At 38.5% G+C, this 23,242-nt stretch overlaps 1 protein-coding gene across 2 annotated transcripts in view; it reads right to left on the reverse strand.

Moving 5' to 3' along the window:
• Nucleotides 1-3,183: 3,183 nt before the first annotated feature.
• Nucleotides 3,184-23,242, reverse strand: part of LOC142139595 (cell surface glycoprotein CD200 receptor 1-A-like) — a 30,151-nt gene continuing 10,092 nt past the window's right edge. The window contains exons 2-7 of one of the 2 annotated variants that reach the window (XM_075197331.1): nucleotides 20,252-20,554; nucleotides 13,451-13,714; nucleotides 7,783-7,827; nucleotides 6,543-6,633; nucleotides 4,578-4,635; nucleotides 3,184-3,460 (exon numbers count right to left, since the gene is read on the reverse strand). In XM_075197331.1, the coding sequence (XP_075053432.1) occupies nucleotides 3,311-3,460; nucleotides 4,578-4,635; nucleotides 6,543-6,633; nucleotides 7,783-7,827; nucleotides 13,451-13,714; nucleotides 20,252-20,554 (911 nt within the window). In that variant the 3' untranslated portion in view covers nucleotides 3,184-3,310. The remainder of the gene's footprint in view (nucleotides 3,461-4,577; nucleotides 4,636-6,542; nucleotides 6,634-7,782; nucleotides 7,828-13,450; nucleotides 13,715-20,251; nucleotides 20,555-23,242) is intronic. The other variant, XM_075197332.1, reaches the window with a different exon arrangement.

Raw genomic sequence — 23,242 nt, forward strand, 5'->3', positions numbered from 1 at the left:
AGAAGGGGGCGAAAGTTAAACACCTCAAGAATACGTGAGATAGTTAATCATCAGCGCATCCCATAGACTATTGCAGCGGTTCCCAAAGTGTGTGCCGCGGCTCCCTGGGGTGCCGCGGCGCTGTCACAGGGGTGCCGTGATCGCCCTAGAAAAAAAAATGGAAAAAAAAACAACTTACCCATCATCCAGCACCGAATCCTCCTCCTTACTGACTGCCGGGCGTGACGTCATCACGTCCGGCAGCCTCAGTGAGGAGCAGCAGCAGCAGCAGAGAGGACGTCAGGAAAGATGATGGTAAGTAAGGGAGAGTGAAGGGGGGCACAGAGAGACATTTATTGATTATAGAAGGAAAGATGAAAGGCCGATGGAACACCAAGTTAAACATTTAACTATATGCAGAAAGCCTAAGAAATAAACGCTGCAACAGGTCACTGTGTTTTTCATAGTTGATATAGAGAGCATAAATGTGTTGTTAATTGCATGAAAGAGAAGCAAATCATAATGAATATGTGAACTAATAATATATAACTGCATTGGATTACAGATATGTATTTAACAAGCATAATACTGTTAAGACATTTAAAACACTATGGGTAAAGGCACATTTTGTCTTCTGTAAGTGCGCTAATTAGTTTGCTATTATTAGCAGAAAATTGTACCTTCATTAGAAGTTTACCATGTTCATAGAATTTTTTTTTTACATTTTTTATTTATATATCCATTTCCAGGGTCACTTTTTGAAATTATACCACCCAAATGAGAGCACATTGCTACCCAAACTTGAACACTGGATATGATCACATATTTAACTAGCATTTTATTAGGAAGAGGAACAGATACATGTATAGGATCTCTAAACCATAAGCCAATTAAAAGCAAACTTTTGAAGACCATAAAAAGCAAAATACTTGCTGCTGTTTGGTAATAGTTACAGACACATAGGGGGGAATTCAGTTGGCCACGTTACTTGTCAAAGTAACGTGGGCCGTGCACCATTACCGTTACTATGGTAATAGTGCGTATTATTACCGTTAGTACTTTAATTTTAATGCTGATTTTTACTGAGAGCCGCAAGCAGAAATCTGCGTTAAAATTACAGTACCTCAGTGAGGAGCAGCAGCAGAGAGGACGTCAGGCCAGAAGGTAAGTAAAGGAGAGTGAAGGGGGACAGAGAGACACGCTTAAGGGGGACAGAGAGACACGCTGAAGGGGGACAGAGAGACATGATTAAGGGGGACAGAGAGACAAGCAGAAGGGGGACAGAGAGACATGCTGAAGGGGGACAGAGAGACACGCTGAAGGGGGACAGAGACACACTGAAGGGGGACAGAGAGACACGCTGAAGGAGGGGGACAGAGAGAGATGCTGAAAGAGGGGGACAGAGAGAGACGCTAAAGGAGGGGGACAGAGAGAGACGCTGAAGGGGGACAGAGAGACACGCTGAAGGAGGGGAACAGAGAGACACGCTGAAGGAGGGGAACAGAGAGAGACGCTGAAGGAGGGGGACAGAGAGAGACGCTGAAGGAGGGGGACAGAGAGAGACGCTAAAGGAGGGGGACAGAGAGAGACACTTAAGGAGGTGGACAGAGAGAGACGCTGAAGGGGGACAGAGAGACACGCTGAAGGGGGACAGAGAGACACGCTGAAGGAGGGGGACAGTGAGAGACGCTGAAGGGGGACAGAGAGACACGCTGAAGGAGGGGGACAGAGAGAGACGCTGAAGGGGGACAGAGAGACACGCTGAAGGGGGACAGAGAGACGCACTGAAGGGGGACAGAGAGACACGCTGAAGGGGGACAGAGAGAGACGCTGAAGGGGGACAGAGAGACACGCTGAAGGGGGACAGAGAGACACGCTGAAGAAGGGGGACAGAGAGAGATGCTGAAGGAGGGGGACAGAGAAAGATGGCGAAGAAGGGGACATAGTAATATGGTGAAGGGGCGCAGTGATATGATGAAGGGGCACAATGTGATGGTGAAGGGGCCTAAATACATCTTACGTCATTTTGACCCAACTACTTAAAAAACTGGACTACTCAGTAATTATTTTGGCTTAGGGGTGCCTTGGAAAGATTATGGTGACCCTAAGGGTGCCTCGAACTGAGAAAGTTTGGGAACCACTGGACTATTGTATGCTTATGACGTAGGATTCATATATTTAGTAGACTATAAAAACTTGTATCTTTGTATCAATAAACAGAGAATATTCCTTGTATAGAGAACTTGATGTGTGTCTATTTTCTCCACCTGATTGAAGCGCTTCCAGATATACTTGACACCACAGTCAAACTTGGATCAGATTTTAGATCAAACAGCTTGGAGGTCGTCACAGAAATTCGCAGTCCAGCAGGCTACAATTGTTTGTTCAATACAAGAGTAATAAAATAAATAAATAAATACATTTCAAAAAATAATAGAACCACAAGCAAAAATATAAAAAAAAAATAATTTAATTCAGTAGAGTAGAGATTCTCTGCTCAGCCACCAGGTGGAGCTATCAGGTGGTGAATTTGTGGATCTGGCTACCAACCAGGCTACAGAATTTACTATATTTTTATTCTCTTTGAATAGATGATGCTAATTGTGAGCATCAATATAACAGTGGCAAAACAGTGTGGCATTGCTTGTTGGCTGCAGATTTGAAGGCTTTCATTGTAAAATGTAAGGAAGATTACACTCCCCTCCACAGTTCTTTTCTAAAGTCTCTCTAGCTTTATTGCGGTTTTCAACTAGTAAAAATGTTTTGGGGTGACAGCTTTTCCAAATCCCAAATCAAAACCTCACATTTGTGCAGCACTTCACCTTGACACAAAGCAACATCTGTCTGAAACTCTGTTGGTTTGAGAATTGAAACTGATAACTTTTTACTTGGTCTTTTCATTTTTTAATTATTGGATTATCTGTTTTACTATGCATCCATTGGTTGATTTATTAATTATGTATCTACAAAATTTCTCTAGCCAAAAGCAATGTATTCCTTAGTTGTTATATCACTTGAACTGATGTGTGCATTGAAAACTTCACTATTTTGTGTAACTTTAGAAACAGTTAAATTGTAGTTCGTTTGAGGCGGAAACCACCCAAAACAGCAAATGATTAACAGTGGTTAATAAGAATAATTTGCAAAACATATTTTCACAGATTGGACGTTTGAATTTAAACAATATATTAAAATCTATTTATTTAACATTTGGAAATAACTCAGTTTTGTCTATGCTATTATTTTATATATTAATGTAAAATAAAAAAAAACAAACAAACAAATAATTTACATCTTTTAGGACATTATGTACAGGAGACACATGAAGACTTTATCGGTAGTTCTTCGGAGTCCTGTTGGGTGATGGGGTTCGGGTTGGGGACCAGTTTTTCTCATTTGATTCTGAGAGTTCATTTGTAGAATTATAAATTGAATTCACTTTCTGGGTAAAGCTTGCGTACGGCTCAACGTCTTCTACAGTCTGTCAGTAACATAGAAATGCCAGTTAGTCTGTAACAAATTATTAACATAACCAACATTCCGGATTTAAACATTGTGACAAATTAGGCCACGCAATCAGTATGTCCAAGACACCCCCCCCACAATCCATATCTTCCCAGCCACACTACTAGATACCCTTGTCCCATCTCCAGTTTGTTGCCCATGTCAATTTTTCTGCATGAAAACTGTAACTGAGACTATAAGTTACGTCACAAGGTTGGTCAATAGAAATATAAACTTAGATACCATTATCAGGACTTGATTTCAAGCTTTGAGGACAGCTGTTTCCAGAAGGCCTGGCCTGTAAAGCCAGGTCTATAGTTCAGTGGCAGGCCACCAACCAGGTTCTTTCTGTTTATGCCCCCCCAAGCCTCCCATTACTGTATAACGTGCTGTGATCTTCTATCAGTCTTCTTTTCTTCTTTTCTTCTTTTGCTATCACAGAGGTCTAACTATGACCAATTAGAAATAGGGAGATTTGGTCCACACAAGCCTAGTTCATCAAAGGTATGTTAAAGGTGCTATCACTATCTATTTAGAATATTAACGAGCGTGCAGGAACACTCTTTAATGACGCAGAACATACTGAAGACAATCGGAAATATATGTATAATAAAGTCTGCAACATTGCTATGTAATATAATAGCTGTAATAAATATACAGTTAGTAATTATAGTGGGGCATGTAATAATAGTCAAGCCCACCTGAGTTCCTGATCTCTAACGAGATTTAAACATGGTCACAAATAACAGGAAACACACTACTGATTATTAGATTGAAGAGAAGTAAAGACAACATGTCATCTAGGTACACCCACATGAGAAAAGTTTGTTTTTAAGGGTTTAAACCAAGGAAAAACCAGTGGAACCAATTTTGAAACGAAAAAAGGTACAATCCTAGATTGAGCAGATTTCCAGATAAAGTTTTTGTGTTCTGATATGGAACCAATGTTTTGTCATAATCTACCATTTTATAAAATGAATGAAATATAGCTATAACCTGATTGGATGCCACCATTCAGGACAAGTATAACAAATGTAAGATCTCTATTATGCATTTATGTGACACAATTTCAGTAACATTCCATCGGTTCTCACCACAGTGGGATTTTCTTGCATATCTGGAGTGTTGTCCTTTTCCTTACGGAGACAATATCTGCAGAATAGGAAATATAAATAAGTTAATTGTGAATTTTTCATCTTATATAATTTTTCTTGTTACAATCTATTCTGTATTTTTTTTATCTATGTATTTTTCTTGGCATACATATTTTTCTTCATACTGGGCTCATTTACAATCATGCAGAAGTGCAAACCTAGGGCCTGATTCATTAAGGATCTTAACTTAAGAAGCGTCTTATTTCAGTCTCCTGGACAAAACCATGTTACAATGCAAGGGGTGCAAATTTTTGTGTGCTACATGAAAAAACAGACAGTATTTAACTTATGTGAAAAAAGGAAAACTAGTTTGCACCCCTTGTATTGTAACATGGTTTTGTCCAGGAGACTGAAATAAGACGTTTCTTAAGTTAAGATCCATAATGAATCAGGCCCCTATTGTGTAAAATGCTCTTTTGTGATGTCATGCCTTTAATTTTGCGTAAATGTAACTTTCCAAGATGGCTGTCGCTGTTGGAGAGCAAGATTGCACCATCTCCTTGGTGAATACAGATTAGACACATTTGTCCAACTACTTTTGCACCTATGAGATGAGATTTTGTTTTGCGGAGCAAATTTATTGAAATGATATGAGGAGGCGTGGGATGCACATTTTAGGGGAGGAGGGTCACTGCTCTGTAAGAGAGGACACAGACTTTTTCACCAGACAAAAGCACTTGCTTTTACACTACCTCTGAAGTGGTGGAGATTAACGTTTGTCCTTTACTTTTAATGAGGCACATTTTGTACCTTACAGTTACCTGTCAGAGTTAAGAGCATTTCTTAAAAAATGACAGCAAAGTGGCGAGTATGGTCGGATCGTCGGAACCGCTGCTTAGTAAAAATGCCCCATAGGATGTATGTTTGTTCAGTAAAAGTTCTCATACCACCACATAAAATAAGATTAATTTAAATATATATACTCTTGGAATCTCATTTAGAGTTGGACGTATGACGTAATCTTTTTACCTAAGATATGCATACCCTTACTGCGCACGTGCAAAGAATACATTTACACATCCAGTTTTTTGCATATCATTGATTTGCATCCACTTTTGCCTGAACAGAGTTATGCAAGCGAGCATAGGTTGAGTACAATAATTGTATGTTCACATAATCAGTCATGAACACATCCCAGATACACCTCTTAGGAGTAGTATCTCTTGCAGGTACTGGTGGGCTGGTGAAATGATGACTATCAACAGAACTATCTAGTGGCTTCTGATTGGCCACTTGTGTATTGACCCTCCAGCTAAATCAAAACATTGCGGAAATATTATATCATGACACAGGTGTCTATTATCATTACTGGCTGCCAGCACCTGACTGTCTTGATATTTCTACAGTGACTGGTTCATCTTTCCTGTCTCCACCTTCCATCGTCTCTCCTCATTCTGGTCATACCCGCCACCGGTACCAGCACAAAAACACCAGTCGTCACTGGCTGCTTTATAATTATTGGCTGATAATACTTCTGCCTTATAGTGTCCAACACAGACATTTCCCCATCACCAATAGTTATTCCACTACCTACTGTATGAATTATTCCCCACATCTCTTACATTGTAAGGTCGTTTGGGCAGGGTCATCCTTACCTTCTATTTCTTGTCATTGTATGTGATTTATTCTTATTGATTCAGTGTAGAAGGCTACATAATTGAGCTTTATAAATAAAGGATAATGAAAATAAATAATAAATTGAAATTTCTATTTGGACGTCTATAGGAAAGAAGATTTCCATTACATTGAACAGATGTGGAGATGTCTGACTACATAATAATGAGACTTTAGCACTCCCTACTAACACTGTAATACCACATCTCTGTGTTATAGTGAGGCATAGTAATACACATATATATATTTTATGCATAGGTATATTAATTGAATAGAAATTGGCCAGCATACCTGAAATGTGTTTGTTGCCAGAACACAATAACTCCTATAGCGATCACAAGTAGAAGGATCGGGGCAGATGCCCACCAGATATTGTTTTGTCCTGGAAAGAAATAAAATATATTAGTGAAATGTCATGGATGCGATTAGACTAAGTCAGACAAAATAAACTATAAAATAAATAACAGCATTAACATCACATAATGTAAAGTAGACTGAAAGCTGTAAAAGATAATCTGTGGAAATAAATGTAACTCTACATACACGTATCCTTCATTCATTCCTAGATTCCTGGCTTTTGCATGTATCAGGTAAAGCCACATGCCGTAGTGTGAGTGTCAGGGGTGTAGCAAGGACCCATGGTACCTCCAGCACATCTAGCTTGCAGGGCACGTGCTACACTTGCTCCACACATGCTTTGTGACCGTTTAATGGTTACACTTAGAATTGGTAATATTGTGGGTCAAATATGGGACTTCGTCATGGCAGTGGGGAAAACATGTTTATAAATTGTTTGATTGTCTATATAATCCAAAGAGTAGCATATAGTAATGTAATACATTGTGTGAGAAAGTACACCATTCACAGGAATCGGACACAGGTATGCTGAACCATTTAGCTGTTTATTAGCAGTTGTCAGGATGGTAAAACAGCTCCAACGCTGGTTCAGCAATCATATCCAGTAACAGTACACGAAAATCCCCACCACCTACATCTGGCTAGACATAACTTCCCTGTCTGCAAGCCGGCCACTTACTGGCATCGGTGGTGCCACCCACACATACAGACAGTGTCTTTATCCTCCACCCCAAGCACTACAACAAATCACAGCAAACCAATCACACCCATGTGGAACACCTGTGTGTGTGTGTGTGTGTGTGTGTGTGTGTGTGTGTGTGTGTGTGTGTGTATGTGTGCTAAGAGAGGGGCCTAGGGAAAACTTAACCCTGTTTGCAACCTGCTGCTGCAGACTAACTGTGTTCCTACCTGTTCCCTTACAGGGACCTGTGGCAAATATCCCTCTTTGCCACAATCATAATAAAGTTGAAAGAACCACTTTCAACAAAGTAACTATAATAAGGTAATCTCAGATGAATAAACATTATTTTAACAAATCATTGACAAAACAATACTTAAATATAACAGCCACACTGTCTTCTAGTACAATTCATGTTGGAAATACATTCATTAACTGTTTGTGAATTCTTCGTTACAGGTATTCTTAAAACACATATTAAACCACATGTAATACCTTTTTGAATTCCATTCATTGAACTATTGACTTGCCTTTCCCAACCTGCAATAGATTGCACTGTTACACAGATATTTGGATTCAATCCAAAAATAATCCAGTTTTAATCACTTTTCCTTACTGTATGTACTGTAAATCATTGAAATGTGGCTTTTTCATGACTCCTGGCAATGCATACAATGGTGTTAGCTAATTCTGTTTCTTCCCTGTTTAATTTTATGATTGGTGAATGGAGGTGTAATTATTGATCCCTATGAAGGTAGATGCTGCACTGCTCGCAGTTAAGTAGGGTAGATTACAACACATGCTCTCCACCGCCCTTGATCTCTGATCTGCATTCAATAGACAGCCATGTGCAGTGCACTCTTGCATCCTGTATGTTTGCTTCATTCGTTCCTCTAGTCACCAATCATATAATAGAATGAAGGAGAAAGAGAACTACATAAGGCCCATGGGCCTGATTAATTAAGGATCTTAACTTAAGAAGCTTCTTATTTCAGTCTCCTGGACAAAACCATGTTATAATGCAAGGGGTGCAAATTAGTTTTCTGTTTTGCACATAAGTTAAATGCTGATTACTTTTTCATGTAGCACACAAATACTTGATAGCTTATTTGTACACTGAAATTTAAAGTTGATATTTGTGTGCTACATGAAAAAACAGTCAGTATTTAACTTATGTGCAAAACAGAATACTAATTTGCACCCCTTGCATTGTAACATGCTTTTGTCCAGGAGACTGAAATAAGAAGTTTCTTAAGTTAAGATCCTTAATGAATCAGGCCCCATGTGCACAGGCCCAGTTAAAATGTCAACCAACATATGTGGCTTAATCTAAATCTGTAGCTGAATTTAAAGTTATTTATATCTTATACGTATCTCTACTCCTAGTTAGGGCATTCAAAGGTTTGTCAATTGCTTAAGTGAAACCATGCTGAAATTTTGGATCGAATCAAGGGCGGAACACAGGATTTTGCAGAGGTACAGATTTCTGGCGATACTCTCATCTAGTTCTGCTTTTGAGTTGCCATTTCATGAAATATTGTTCTGTACATTATTTGTAAATTCACATTTCATTAATTCTATAAAATGAATTGGACTTGATGGGTGGAGTAAACTCCAGACCAAAATTTATCAGCAAAATTTCATATGCAGAACACGGCATATATTTTGCAGAACAGTTTTTGAAAATATTGATCATTTCTAGTTTAAGGATTTTGCGGCAGAAAAAGTTTTATTGCGCTTTCTGGTGGTGTTACAGAGCCACCTTGTGGCAGATGAAGATTTCTGCAGGCTGTAAAATTATTAAAATGAAAAGGCATAAAATACCTACACTTTCCTTAGTATATTGTTACAAGAGATACTTATTACTAAAATTAAAAAACAATGTTGATATTGATATTCAGCTGTACATACCTAAACTAGGGCACATATGTAAATGCTGTTTTGTACAGCAATTATCACCAAGATATCTGTGTTACAGACTGTAACACAGATGTAGTGTATAGGAAGATATAAAAGCAGACCTAGTTCAAGGAATGAAGCTGGTCTAGAACTGTGAACAGCTTCTACCAGGTTGTCTGTAACTTACAGACAACCAGACCAGCTTCATTCCTTGAACCAGGTCTGCTTTTAGATCTTCCTATACACTACATATTATACATATATATCTAATTCTGTACAGAGATATGACACTGGGTTTCAGTGACGTCCATCCATCAACCTCTATTTATCTTTCAAGACACTAGATTGTGACAAAGCATAAATTATAAAAATGTGTGTGAACGCTTCAGACTCAGACACATTTTAATCTTAATATACAAGAAGAACAAATACATTGCCAATACTAAATAAATCTTTAGTACATGGGAAAGTAAACAACATTGATGGACGTGGTATTATATATATTTGGCATCTCTTGCCCTTGCAGTGTAGGCTAACGTTGATTCATACAATGTGCACATCCATATTTCTTTGTATAAGTATATAACCCCTGCTTTTAGACCCATGGGGAGCATGGTAATTAGGGGTATATGTGCAGTATGTAGCTGGTAATTGTGCAATATATGGCAGGAATGTGGAGCATAAGGCTGACAATTGGTGAGTTTCTATGTAAGTTATATTTGGCAGTGGGGCATTTTTCTCTACAATATGTGATAGGCAATGCCAGGAAGTGTCTGGTTATCTCTATGTAATATATTTCTAACAGCGGAGGGTATCTATATAACATATGTCTGGTGACGATGGTCATGATTTCTGAGTCGAGGGACAACAGCTCAGTATCAAAAAATTTAAACAGCCAGACAATATATTTAATTTGATTGCCTGCAACACACTGATTGAAAACAATGGTGTGCCAAAGACAACAGAACAATCAATCATTTCTTAAAAGTGATCTCATATTTTTAAAGACACTTTTTCCACCTTCCTCCTTCTACTAAGTGGATGTGGTCTCCAGGGGGCTGTGAGATAGTTTTACAACCACAACCTATTTTAATTCCCAATGCTAAAATGTAACATAACTTTCCTGGGGAGTGTCACACAGACCCAATTTTATTATCAATAAATCCAGTACCAATTTGCTAAATTATAAATACCAAACAATTTGTTGAGCTGATACTCATTTTCTTACCTTCACTGCATAACAGACAGCTTTATTCGATATATGGGTGGCCCTTCATCATACTATTTATGAATATGTGGTTGATCACTAATTATATTGATTGTAAGTTGTATTTTGGAAATGGAATTATATTTGCCTATATAAAATATAACATTCTTATGTAAGATCACATGCTGAGCAGTTCCTTAAAGTCTATTCAAGTGCCAAAAAACAATTCTATATCTCACCCCAAGGGGCCTTTGAAGCTGACAGAGGTGTCAATGTTATATTGTAGCTCTTGGGTTTACAGGGCCATATTGAGTAACTTCATTAACCCTGTAAGAGCAGGGCTTCACTTTGAAGTCATCTGCATTTAACTTACTGGGAAACACAAATGGATTAATTTGATATATAATATTTACAATGCAGTTATGGTTATGATTTGCTCCCCACAATTATGTTATTTGCTAATTCTTCTAACTGTAATTCCTCCCTGTTCACTACAATTAGTAACAATGAGATCCCAGGGGAGAGACTTCCACTGGTAGAGATGAGCAAAGTGGCAACAGAAATTTATGCAACAACAGAAGGAAGTTCGAGTTCACAAGTTTCGGGTTCTGCTATTGCTTTACGGAATGTCATTTTGCGATGTATCTGCAGATTCCACATTTAATGGAAATTATCCTTTTCCAGTCAAACTGTGCTTTTTTTGCACTGTACACTTTGTCAATATTTCTTGGGGACACATTTTTAAAAAACTAATGCTGTCTATGTATATTAGGTTAACAACTCTGTCATATCTACACGAGAAACTACCGATGACAACCCCTAACTTTAATTAATGTATTATATATCCTTAGCACGCTGCAAGATATTGTGTGATCGTTTATGCATTGTCATCAGCGGCTATGTGTAAGGCACTACAAAAATCTGCAACGTTGCACAATTAGAGTTACAAATTATATTAAGACAATCGCACATAAAACATAGTGCAGATGAAGCTAACAAAAAAGAGGAACAGATATGAGAAAAAGGGTCGAGAGGTCCCTGCTTGCGAGAGCTTACAGCTTACCATGATAATTATTACTGATCACCACCAGGATCACCTGTAATATTGTGTCTCTGAGTCTGAGATTGGGTTTGGTTTTGTGTATAAATGGCTAGCTGCTTAGTTTTAAATAAAACTGAAACTCAGATGCTGCTGGTTTCTAGAATGGAATTACGTTCAATTAAATAACTCTTGCTCCAACCACAGTTCAGTATTATCTAAAGCACTGTCACTCACTGTGAATTAAAGGAAATAATAAGTATATATATTAAAAAAGTTAATATTGAAACTGTATGGGTTAGGTTTACTAAAGAGAGGTGTTTGGTGCAGTTTGCAAACTGTCAAACACCAGCCTCGGATGTGTGGCGGTTTGCAAACCACTAAACCACATGCAGTTTATATCAAACCCATTTCATTGTGCAAAAGCCCAGTGCTAATCAGCATCAGACCAAGACCCATGTCGCTTCTCTAGGAGCTACATAGAGATGGCTGTCCCCTTATTGTACCCCTATGCACTAGGGGCAAAATGTTATCATGTAGTTCAAACACTTGTGGCAAGCGTACACATGGACTGTACATACTATAACTGGTAGTGCCACAAGTTGCACTACAAGTGTAGACCCCTCTAATAAATTAAATAACTAATGCATCACTTCTATAAACATTAAATAGTTGAACTTCATTTCTATGTATAATAAATTACTATTGCCACCTTGAAATAAATAATGAAATAACAATGCCCCCTTTATAAAAAAAAAAGTAAGTATAATTTGTGCATTAAAAATTATACCGCTCAGCCAATCACAAATAAGAGACTGCTACCGATTGGCTGCCCAGAAGGTGGTCTCACCAGGGGGTAACTTATTTTGAATCGGGGCTCTTCACGAACGTCCGTTTTGTCTATCAGGGCTTTTTTATTCCCCATAAGGAACACATCGGACCAAGAAAATAAGAAGGTATAAATAGACAGTATATTATGGGGCTATTAATATTACAATTTTTAATACAGCAAGAATAATTATTTATTTTTATAAATGTGCAATAATAATTATTTATAGCTAAAGGGGGGAATGTAATTCTTTATTTATATAAAGGGAGAAATAGTAATTCTTAATTTACGTAAAAAGGCAGATTCTTATTTTATTATTTATATCAAAGGGGTAATAGTAATTTATTATATATAAAAGGAGAGCTAATATTTAATATATATAGAAAGGGGGACATGATTATTTATTTAATATAGGAAGGGATACAATTATTTAATATTTTTAGAAATGGGATACAACTATTAGACGGCCAACACTTGTAGAGCACACTTGATAGTCTACACTGCATGCACTAAATGTGAACAATCTTAACAATTTTTCCCTGGCACCTATTGGCCAGGGGTACCAGGAGAGCCCCAGTGCTACTCAGTATTGGGCCGGTCATCTCTAGGTGCAAGTGCTGAATGAAACCACCACTTAATACATGGGACGGTTTCCATACATCTGATATATAAAAACCGGTATGGCCATATTCAATCTTCCGGTTGGTCCTTTGGTAAATTGCTCGATTTACAAAGTGCACATAAAAGCTCCAGTAGTGAATGTATTAATAAAAAATGTAAAAAAATAAACAATTGCACTTTCAAATTTGCATAAAGAGCGATGATAGCAAGTGATGTGCATGTAATGATATCTGGAATCATGGAAAGTAATTCAATTAGAAAGCAAATGAATAAAAGCAATTGTCAGTATATGAAACATATAGGGGGAGATTCAATTAGCATCGTGGTGCCACCAACAATCATCGCCTCAATATTTGGATGTGCAGATTTCCACCCATTACGATGAGGAATCTCTGCTTAATTTTCTACGCACCGCTTTGGGACGCGAGGAAAAACATTGCGTCTGTGTTTCTCCGTAAACTGTGGCGGAGACAAATAGCTCTGAATTAAATATCCCCCATACTGTGGGAATATGTGAGCGTTAATACATCTCTAAGGTATACCAGGAGTTAAATAGAAGGATACATACCCACAGCAGGAACTTTGATAAGTCTTCTTACAGGACTCGTGAAAGTTGGGTGAGAAACAACACATGTCGCTTCGGTCACGTTAACGTCTGTTGGGTTGTAAGTGCTGATCACTGTAGTGGTTCTGTTCTTCTCTGTATAATGTTTATTTTGTTCTTCATAGTAAGGCTTCGGGGTCCATAATATATCGGCAGCTGGATGCCCACCAATAGCTTGGCACTCAGGATACCCAAATCTATTTATCTTTACTAATACATAAGGTGCAACTGAAAGTAAAACAAAAAGTCTGAGAGTTACACGTTACCTTAAACAGAAGATAATGTAAATGATGACACAGCACTTGGTGTGATATATAAGGATAGGAGACGGCAATGAGGAGTTCTGTGACCAAATACAAGCACTAGGGGGCAGAATTTTACACAGAGCATGGAGCTTCTAGGTAACTTAACTATCATTATGTGTCACATGCTGGGTATATTATTCCTTGTCCTTAATGTAACTTGACAAAGAAATTAAACATTTTTGTATTTGTATTACTGTTTTATTAAATTATACTCGAAATACTTTTTTTATTATTTTACTTTTTTTTATATTAGGTTTGAGTTTTATGGAGGAAGTGGTGTGATAGACGCAAGGATGGATGCATGAGAGTTGATTATACTTATTAAGACCAACCCTGGGTGTATTATGGGGACAGCTTATCTCTGGCTGCAGTAACTAAGACAGAGGAGTAAGGAAGGAAGCATAAAAATGTTAGAAGACTCACTGTATGAAAAGCTGGGCAATATACTGTTATGTTTGCAGCAGTATGTGAAATTTGCATATACTGTGATGTTGCATACTTAATTATTTTTCACAGACATAGTTTACGACTACATTTATGGCATAAAACTCTATATCAGGCCCATAAGAATAGGTTACAGTCCTCGATGATTGCAGTTCATGAAAGACCGTCTATAACATGGATAAGGTACATTCTAGGTAGTCCTACAAAGTGATAAAAAAACAATACATTATATTGACACGGCCTCTCACTGACAGGAGATTTCAAATTACCATTTATTTCTGGTCCAAAATGTGTTAAAGATCTCTCAGGAATATTACAGTTAGATTATTGAGACATATTTTAGTGTTTTTCAGCTTTTATAGCCCAGTATGTTGAATTTATGTTACTTTGTGTTTGCAAAATCTCTTATATATATATATATATATATATAGATAGTATAGTTATTCCTAAACAATAACATATTGTGTTCTCAATCCTAGATGTAATCCTCAGGTATGTATAGGCCCAGTGTTATACAGTGCTGCAATGCTTATGGCCACTTTTAATTCATTTTGCATTTATCTCCTCTATATCTAATATCTAATAAATAATTTACAGATATGCTATAGGTTTGTGAACCTATGGAGTTGCCCATGAAAGGTTGCTATGGCTCACCACCATACATGCCAATAGTCGCGATTTTGGTGGGATTGGGTGTGTTCTATGAGGAAGTTGGCGCGGCTGTGAGAGGCGGCCATTGAACAGCACAAATCAGATTAAAGATATAAGAACTTTCAGAGACTTTATTTCCTCCAGAGCACGGACAAATTCATCATGTAGAAAGGAAGAAAATATGACACAACTGTGAATTGTCTAATGTAGGTCTTCATCAGAAACAAGGCATCTTCTTGTGCTGGGCTCTTGTTAGGTGCATATTGCAACTCTGATATAGCAGGGATTAAAGAAACTGTTCATGAGACAAAAATAGCTCAAGCACCTCACAAATCTGCACTTTATGAAGCAACGGTGGCAAAATCATTGTTGACAGCTCAAATGAAATCTCCATGAAATTACACATTAAATAGCCCAAAGTAAACCACAGAGGCCATATCAGAGAGATTTAACTATAAATTGAATGTCCTGGAGTGGCCCAGTCTGTGAAATCTGTGGAAAGATTTTGAAATTACTTTTTACCAATGGTCTCCATTCAAACTGGCAGAGTTTGAGCAATGGCTGAAAATTGCCCAGTCCAATTGGTAAACGTATCAATCGACGGTTACTTAAAACCGCTGATTCTCTGCATATTTGCCGTCATTATTTAAAACGGAAAATTTGTTAAAGGCCAAAACCAACGGACTTTGGGGTAGATTTACTAAGCTGCGGGTTTGCAAAAGTGGGGATGTTGCCAATAGCAACCAATCAGATTCTAGCTGTCATTTTGCAGAAGGTACTAAATAAATGAAAGCTAGAATCTGATTGGTTGCTATAGGCAACATCCCCACTTTTTCAAACCTGCAGCTTAGTAAATCTACCCCAAAGTCCGTTGGTTTTGGCCCGCAGCTTAGTAAATCTGGCCCATTGTCTCTAATAAAATTGTTTTAAATGCGGATTGATACATTTACCCTCAGATATGCAAAGATAGTAAGATCCTCCTCAAATAGATTTACAGCTTTAATTGTAGCTAAAGGTTATTCTACCAAGTATTAAAACAAGGGGGATGAATACTTATGCAACAGCCCTTTGTAGTGCAAGGGTGCATATGTAGACTTATCAGTGCATGTGTCCCGTCTGTGGGTGGTCTGAATGTTCTCTCTTCAATAGTATCTTAGTGCCTCCACCTTAGTCAAATCACACCAGGGTATTCGTTGAGTCGTGTCCTGGATTAGACAACACCATAGGGATCGGCCCCCCTTTGCTGAACCACAGGCACGCGTAAAATCATATCACACTGAATTGAATTTAGGAATTTTATGTAAGAATAGACTACTATAATGTGAGCAATATAATCGTATAAAATTAACAAAAAGCACACGACAACATTTGGGACATAACATTTAAAACAGATTTCTCTGATATATTATAAACTAGAGAGAGGTACCTCTATCATCACTTATATAATACTTGCTATACTAATATATTGAATAAATCTTTATACAGCTATATGTCTGAATCACTTTAAACATCTATGAACGCTTAAAATAGCAATACAGTCCTGAAGAAGCAAATACATATAAAGTATATCTATATGGTTATGCAACTTTATCATAAGGTAGTTGGAATAAAGGGAATAAAGGCCTCTTCTTCTTTAAGCTCCAATATGAAGCAGTTCGCAGCCTGAAGTGCCAGACAATGTCCCCATCTATATAATAGGCTCCTTGCTAAATAAATTATCTCATCTCTGTAAATATTGCATGTATTACATCTTTCTCTTGATTTGATTCAGTCCAATCACTCTAGTTAACTATCCCTATCCTCACCCTTGTAATAATATATTAGTCCTGTTAAGGGTGTAAGAAAACCTTCTTCAGGGCTCCCCACCACAACCCTATCTAACAAATATGGCTCAGTCCAATCACATGAACAAGATAAGAAACATTGGTACTCAACAGACTCTCTCTCTCTCTTTGCTCCTCTGTTCAGACCTCTCACAATTAGTAGTAAGAATTGCTGAATGAATCCACTTTGATTCCACGATGGAAGAAGATAAAATGTGAAGGATGCCAAAGAGTGTGACGGGCTTTTAGCCACTGTACATTATGTGCTTGCAGGCTGAATAATTATATTAATAATCCCACAATTGCCTGGTGCATTGGTTAGCTCCTGTTCGACCTGGGAGAAATGCATGAAAGTGAAGCAGACCTGGCAAGTATCAAGGGTCTGCCACATGTTGCATAGTGATATTTCAGTTTCATATGGGGAATTCTGCCAGTTCCCTTTGTTTTAAAGACCAGCTGGGCAATCGGCTGAGACATGTCTCCTGTGAGGTTGTCCCTCTCCTAATACCCCACAAATACCATTGTCTGCTTTAAAATAATCAGAGGAATGAGCAGATGGTTGCGTGGTAAGAGAGAGGAATAAGAGAGGAGTGATGACTACTACTGCCATTGAATCCAAGGACACCATTCAGCATAGGGGTGTTGAGTACTTTGAGGGTCACGGGGAGGGCAGGTATCCTTAGTAGGCTGTATCACATAGATTATGTGCAATTTTTTCACAGTTTATATATAAAATTACTGATTAACAAATGGCATCTAATGTCAGGGTAGGTGGCCACAAAAGAATAAAGCCTTGTAACACTACATCTGGCCATCGGGCCAAATTTATTTTAGAAAATAAGCTATACAGTACTACTAATGCGATCCTGAGATAACTTTTCCTTACCTGCTCAATATACATCTTCTCATTACTAAGCTTTTGTGTTTTTCAATAAATGATCAGTAGAATTGTTGCCTTGTGACCACCAGGGTTTGATTACTTGCTGGCAGACTAGGCTGAGCCTAAGGCCTGCATGGTATTGGTGACATGGGCATGACTGACCCTATTATTTTGATAGGTTGCTACATAAGCCACCGGTAGTGGCAAACAGATGTATCTATAATGCTAAAGTACACCAATCAGTCACAGCATTAAAACTACCTGCCTTATACCGTGTAGTTCCCCTTGTGCTGCCAAAACAGCTGTGACCCGTCAAGGCATAGACTCCCCAAGACCTCTGATTGGGTCCTGTGGTATCTGACACCAAGATGATAACACCAGATCCTTTAAGTCCTGTAAGTTGCGAGGTGGGGCCTCCATTGCAGGGACTTGTTTTTCCAGCACATTCCATAAGTGCTCGATCGAATTGAGATATGGAGAATTTGGAGGCCAAGTGAACACCTTAAACTCTTTGTCATGTTCCACACACCCTTCATGAACAACTTTTGCAGTGTGGCAGAGTGTATCATCCTCCTGAAAGAGGCCACTGCTATCAGGTAATATCGCTGTCATGAAGGGTTGTACTTGGCTTGTAACAATGTTTAGGTAGGTGGCACGTGTCAAAGTAACATCCAAAAGAATGCCAGGACCCACGGTTTTCCAACAGAACATTGCCCAGAGCATCGTGCTGTCTCCACAGGCTTGCCTTCTTCCCATAGTGCATCCTGGTGCCATCTCTTACACAGGAAAATGACACGAACGCACCCGGCCGTCCACATGATGTAAAATAAATCGTGATTCATCAGACCAGGTCACTTTCATCCATTGCTCCATGGTCCAGTTCTGGAGATCATGTGCCCATTGTAGGTGCTTTTGGCGGTGGACAGGGGTCAGCATGGGCACTTTGACAGGTCTGCGGCTACTCAGCTCCATAAGCAGCAAGCTGCGATGCACTATGTGTTCTGACACCTTACTATTATAGCCTGTATTAACTTTGTCATCAATTTATGCTACAGTTGCACTTCTATGGAATTGGACCAGACAGGCTATTCTTTACTACCCACGCGCATTAATGAGCCGTGGGCACCCATGACCCTGTTGCTGGTTCACCAGTTGTCCCTCCTTGGAGCATTTTTGGTAGGTACTAATCACTGAATACAGGGAACATGCCACAGGGCCTGCCGTTTTGGAGAGACTCTGACCCAGTCGTCTAGCCATCACAATTTGGCCCTTGTCTAAGACTTTAGATCCTTACACTTGCCCATTGTTCCTGCTTCCAACACATCAACTTCAAGAATTGATTGTTCACTTACTTCACTTGTCATTGGTTTTAATGTTGTGGCAGATCGGTGTATATTAATATGCAAAGCGCTGCTGCTATAGGAATGGTGAGATGGAGCATGGTAATTAGTATTTAGCCTCATCTTCTGTGATAGTAGATTGAAGCTGCCGGTTTGTTTTTAAGAGTTTGAGAGAATATTGTCAAGTATCATAATAGAGCTCTAGGTCACAATGGTTATTCCATTTGTTGTTCATTACAGACTGTTTGTGATGATGCTGCCTCTGACCACCATAACCCTACTCATAATAACATGTTGACTGCTTAATTAATTGAGTATCGCACCAGTATGGTTTCTGTACTCAAATGTTTCGTTTTCATAGTTTCCTGTAGACACATAGTGGTCCACTGATCTTTGGGCTCTAAGTTTTAGGTTGGATCTTTATTTATTTGGGTGAGTATATGTCCCTGTGATTCCACTCCTCAGTGGGTACTATCTTGACACCCTTTGCATATGAATCTCTGGGCCTGAGTCATTGAGGGAAAGTAAGGCAAAAAATAGGAGTAATTGTTCTCCTGGACAAACCATGTTACATGCAAGGGGTGCAAATTAGTTTATTATTTTGCACATAAGTTAAATACTGTCTGTTTGTTTAACTAGCACACAAGTACCTGTTAGTTTTATTTTTATACTGGAATTTAAAGTTGATCTAGGACGTGCCCTATCCCAAATATAAATCTGTCCCCACATTTTAAATTTACCTCCCAATGCAACATGGTTTTGTCCAGGTACAAAGTTACTCCTTTTTTATGCTTTGCTCTCCTTAATGACTCAGGCCCTCTGTGTGCACATGAGGGCTGTGTTTGAGAACTTCAGGGTGCATTCTTGCTGATGTCATTAACTAATGGGGCAGCACAGTGGCTCAGTGGTTAGCAACTCTACCTCACAGCACTGGGGTCATGAGTTCAATTCCTGATCATGGCCATGATCGGCCATGGTCACTGCTGCTGATGATGATGACAAGCATTATGTTACTGCCTGTTCTTTGTCTGAGTAACAGGTATTGATATTTAGGTATTAGACATTACCACCTCCACCAATATTTGGCAGGCCTAAAATTTGACTGCTCATCTCTATTAGAAGTTGAATGGGGATTATGTGAAAATCCCAGGTTCCTTTGCTGGGGACACTTTTAAACACCAGGGTGCCCATAGGACTTTAAGCCCCCCCGTTACCCACTGTAAACTCTTAGTAACAAGAAGTACAAAAGCCCCTTCCCTCGTTAATTTACATATAAATCACATTATAAGAACAATAATAAAATGCTACAAATTATCTCTTACCTAATACTTGTAACATAAATCTGCTGATATGGGTTCCATTTGCATTTACAATCTCACAAGTATAATTTCCTTCATCGGAGATTGTGCTGTTGTGTATCCTGAGAGACGCCCTGTTTACACCCACATCCAGGTACATCCGATCACTGCAGTTGTTGAATGTTTGGTTTCCAGATGCATCAAACGAAACCAAACAGTGAGAGCGATCCAGACGATGGACCTTCCAAACAACCATAACTAAGGAGTCTCCTGGTTCATGATCACATTCTAGAACCGTATTGTTTCCAGCACAAACAGATGAGACATCTATAAAAGAATAATTCACATTTTAGGTTGCAGTGTTTCTTTTATTTATTTCAAACTATCATAAAAGTGATAAGCTATAGAATGTAATAAAGAAAGGACTACTGTATAGGAAAAAAGATGGAAAGGTATAATTATAAACATCAGAACCACTGACACCCCTAAAAAACAAAGAGGGCGACTTAAAACTAGCAGTACAGTGTAAAGGTTTGAAAGCACCTTTATGATGTCACAATTTTTTGTAGGTTTGTGGAAAATTGCATTTATTTTCACAGTGAAATGACATTCCATTGTAGTGCTAGAAAGTCTTTGCTGGGATGGTAGACAGATGCTGATCAGGACATGTTCCTCATTGCTGCACGACAGGATCTGTCACGGACCAGAATAACCTAAACCACATCATCAAGATTTTGTTTGTGGGACAAAATATTTAAATGATCTGTTGAAATTAATTTATGTTTCTTTACAAAAGCATCTAATACTCCCACTTCTCAGCGGTGAGAAAACAGACTCTTTAAATCTTTCAACTGAGAGTCTTGCTCCCCCTAAACACAGAGGACCTTATGTAGAGTCAAAAAGGCAGATGTAAAATGCATCCAAATACCCTATATTATGGGGGTATGCAGAACTGCATGTATCTTAAGATACATTTGACTCAGCAGCCTACATTTAATAATGTTGTCGGAGTATATGCTTAAAATATATCATACTCTTAAATACTGTATCATACTCATAATTCATATGATATGCTTTTAAGCTTCACGTGGTGAAGAAATACCAATTATCATCATCAACTTGATAATGATGACTGGCATGTTAATGCATTTTATTTAATATATAAATTAATCATTAGGGCTTAGGGCTCTAAGCATATTCCTGGAGCGCTGGGTGTGTTGTAAAAAATAATGCATTGATAAGAATGTATTTTTTGATGGTGAACTACAGGTCTCACCAAGCCCCATCATGCCTAAACTGCTTAGGTATGCAGCCACTAGTAGAACTTCAAGTACCAGCTGTTAGGAAATCACAGGAATGATTAGGTGATGAGGTGATGTAGTAAAATAAAATTGAATTTATTGCAGTACACCGCATATAATAATGGATAAGTAAACAGGTGATTACACAGTCTCTGAGGCACTGTAGGAAAAAGTCACAGTAAAAGACAGTGCAGGAATATACACAGTCCCTGAAGTAATGCTGGTGCACGTCTCACAGTCTTTTAGGAAAAGTTGGAATATATTACAGTCTCTGAAGCAATGCAGGAATATAGCACAGTTTCTGAGGCAATGCAGGATCGTAATACAGAATATCTGACGCAATGCTGGTGCAGATTCTTACAGTCTTTTAAGCAATGCAGAAATATAACAAAGAGTCCTGCAATCACTGCGAAGCCCCACAGAGCGAGGAATTGATAATTACCACAGTCCGTCCCTGGGGACATATGCTGTACAAGTTAACCCGTGCATGATACTCATGCATTCTAGTCAAATCAAGCTACTTAAGGTCTTAAAAAGGTTCTTGTCATGCATTTGGGACTAGCCAGGCCTCCTCAGGGGAAGAGCGTTACTTCCCGACGCAAGCGCCCTTTTTTAACGTGGTTTTGTCCACATGTCACCACCTCATCATTTTTCTCCATCACCTCATCCTTCATCTTCATCGCCACATCCTTCATCAAGCTACTTAAGGTGTTAAAAACTCCCCACTGTCACCCCCGGCAACCACCAACCACTCCCAACTGTCACTTCTCCTTCAAGAAATATATAGGTCAGTGTATAACTCTGCCCAGCAGGTGGTGCTGCAGCTTGGGTTTTTTTTTTCCACACACGCCACTAGGCATTTATATATGCTGTATTTGGAAGTGTACATATCTTAAGACACAGCACATGCAGCTCAAAATATACACATAAGGCTGCCACAGATTGATGGTTACATTATGATCTACACTAAATTAACAAATAGTGGAACACAATTTAACTGAGCAGGGGTATATTATTGCATACAACAGAAACAGAATTTAAATCAGTGAACAGCACATCCTATTCATTATATATAACATCATCATCATCAAAATGTATTTATATAGCACCGGCAAATTCCGTAGCGCTTTACAATTGGGGGCAAACACAGTAATAAACAATACTGGGTAATACAGACAGAGAGGTAAGAAGGCCCTTCCAGCAAGCTTACAGCTAAACTAATCAAAGACTTGTCATAAGATAATATAAATTGTCAAGTTAATCCTGAGCCATGGTTCACGGTCCCTGTAAGGAAATCTTTTCAATATGTCAGTGTAAGTGCTTGTGCACTGAATGGTATTACAACACTTTTTAATCCTGCAGTATTTCATAGGGTGCACCAGTTATGGGGGTGGGGGTGATTAGTAAGCCCCCCCCCCCTTCACTGTGCATATAGAAAGTTGAAAATATTAAACAATAATATGTTAAAGGATTTTCACATCACTACATATATCTTATATTTAAGGAAGGTTCAAAGCATTTATTGAATTTTGCACTTGCCATCAAAACATAAATTAGCGAGGCCAAGTAATTGTATATTCAGTACAAGTTGTCTATATCACATTATCACTGACAAAAAACATTATATTGGTTACCAGCACACGATGGGCCTGATTCGTGAAGGCGCGCATACTGATACTTAACATGCATTTAGAAAGAAAACGCACATATTTCG

Source organism: Mixophyes fleayi, chromosome 2 (genome assembly GCF_038048845.1).
Source record: "Mixophyes fleayi isolate aMixFle1 chromosome 2, aMixFle1.hap1, whole genome shotgun sequence".
NCBI classification, from domain to species: domain Eukaryota; kingdom Metazoa; phylum Chordata; class Amphibia; order Anura; family Limnodynastidae; genus Mixophyes; species Mixophyes fleayi.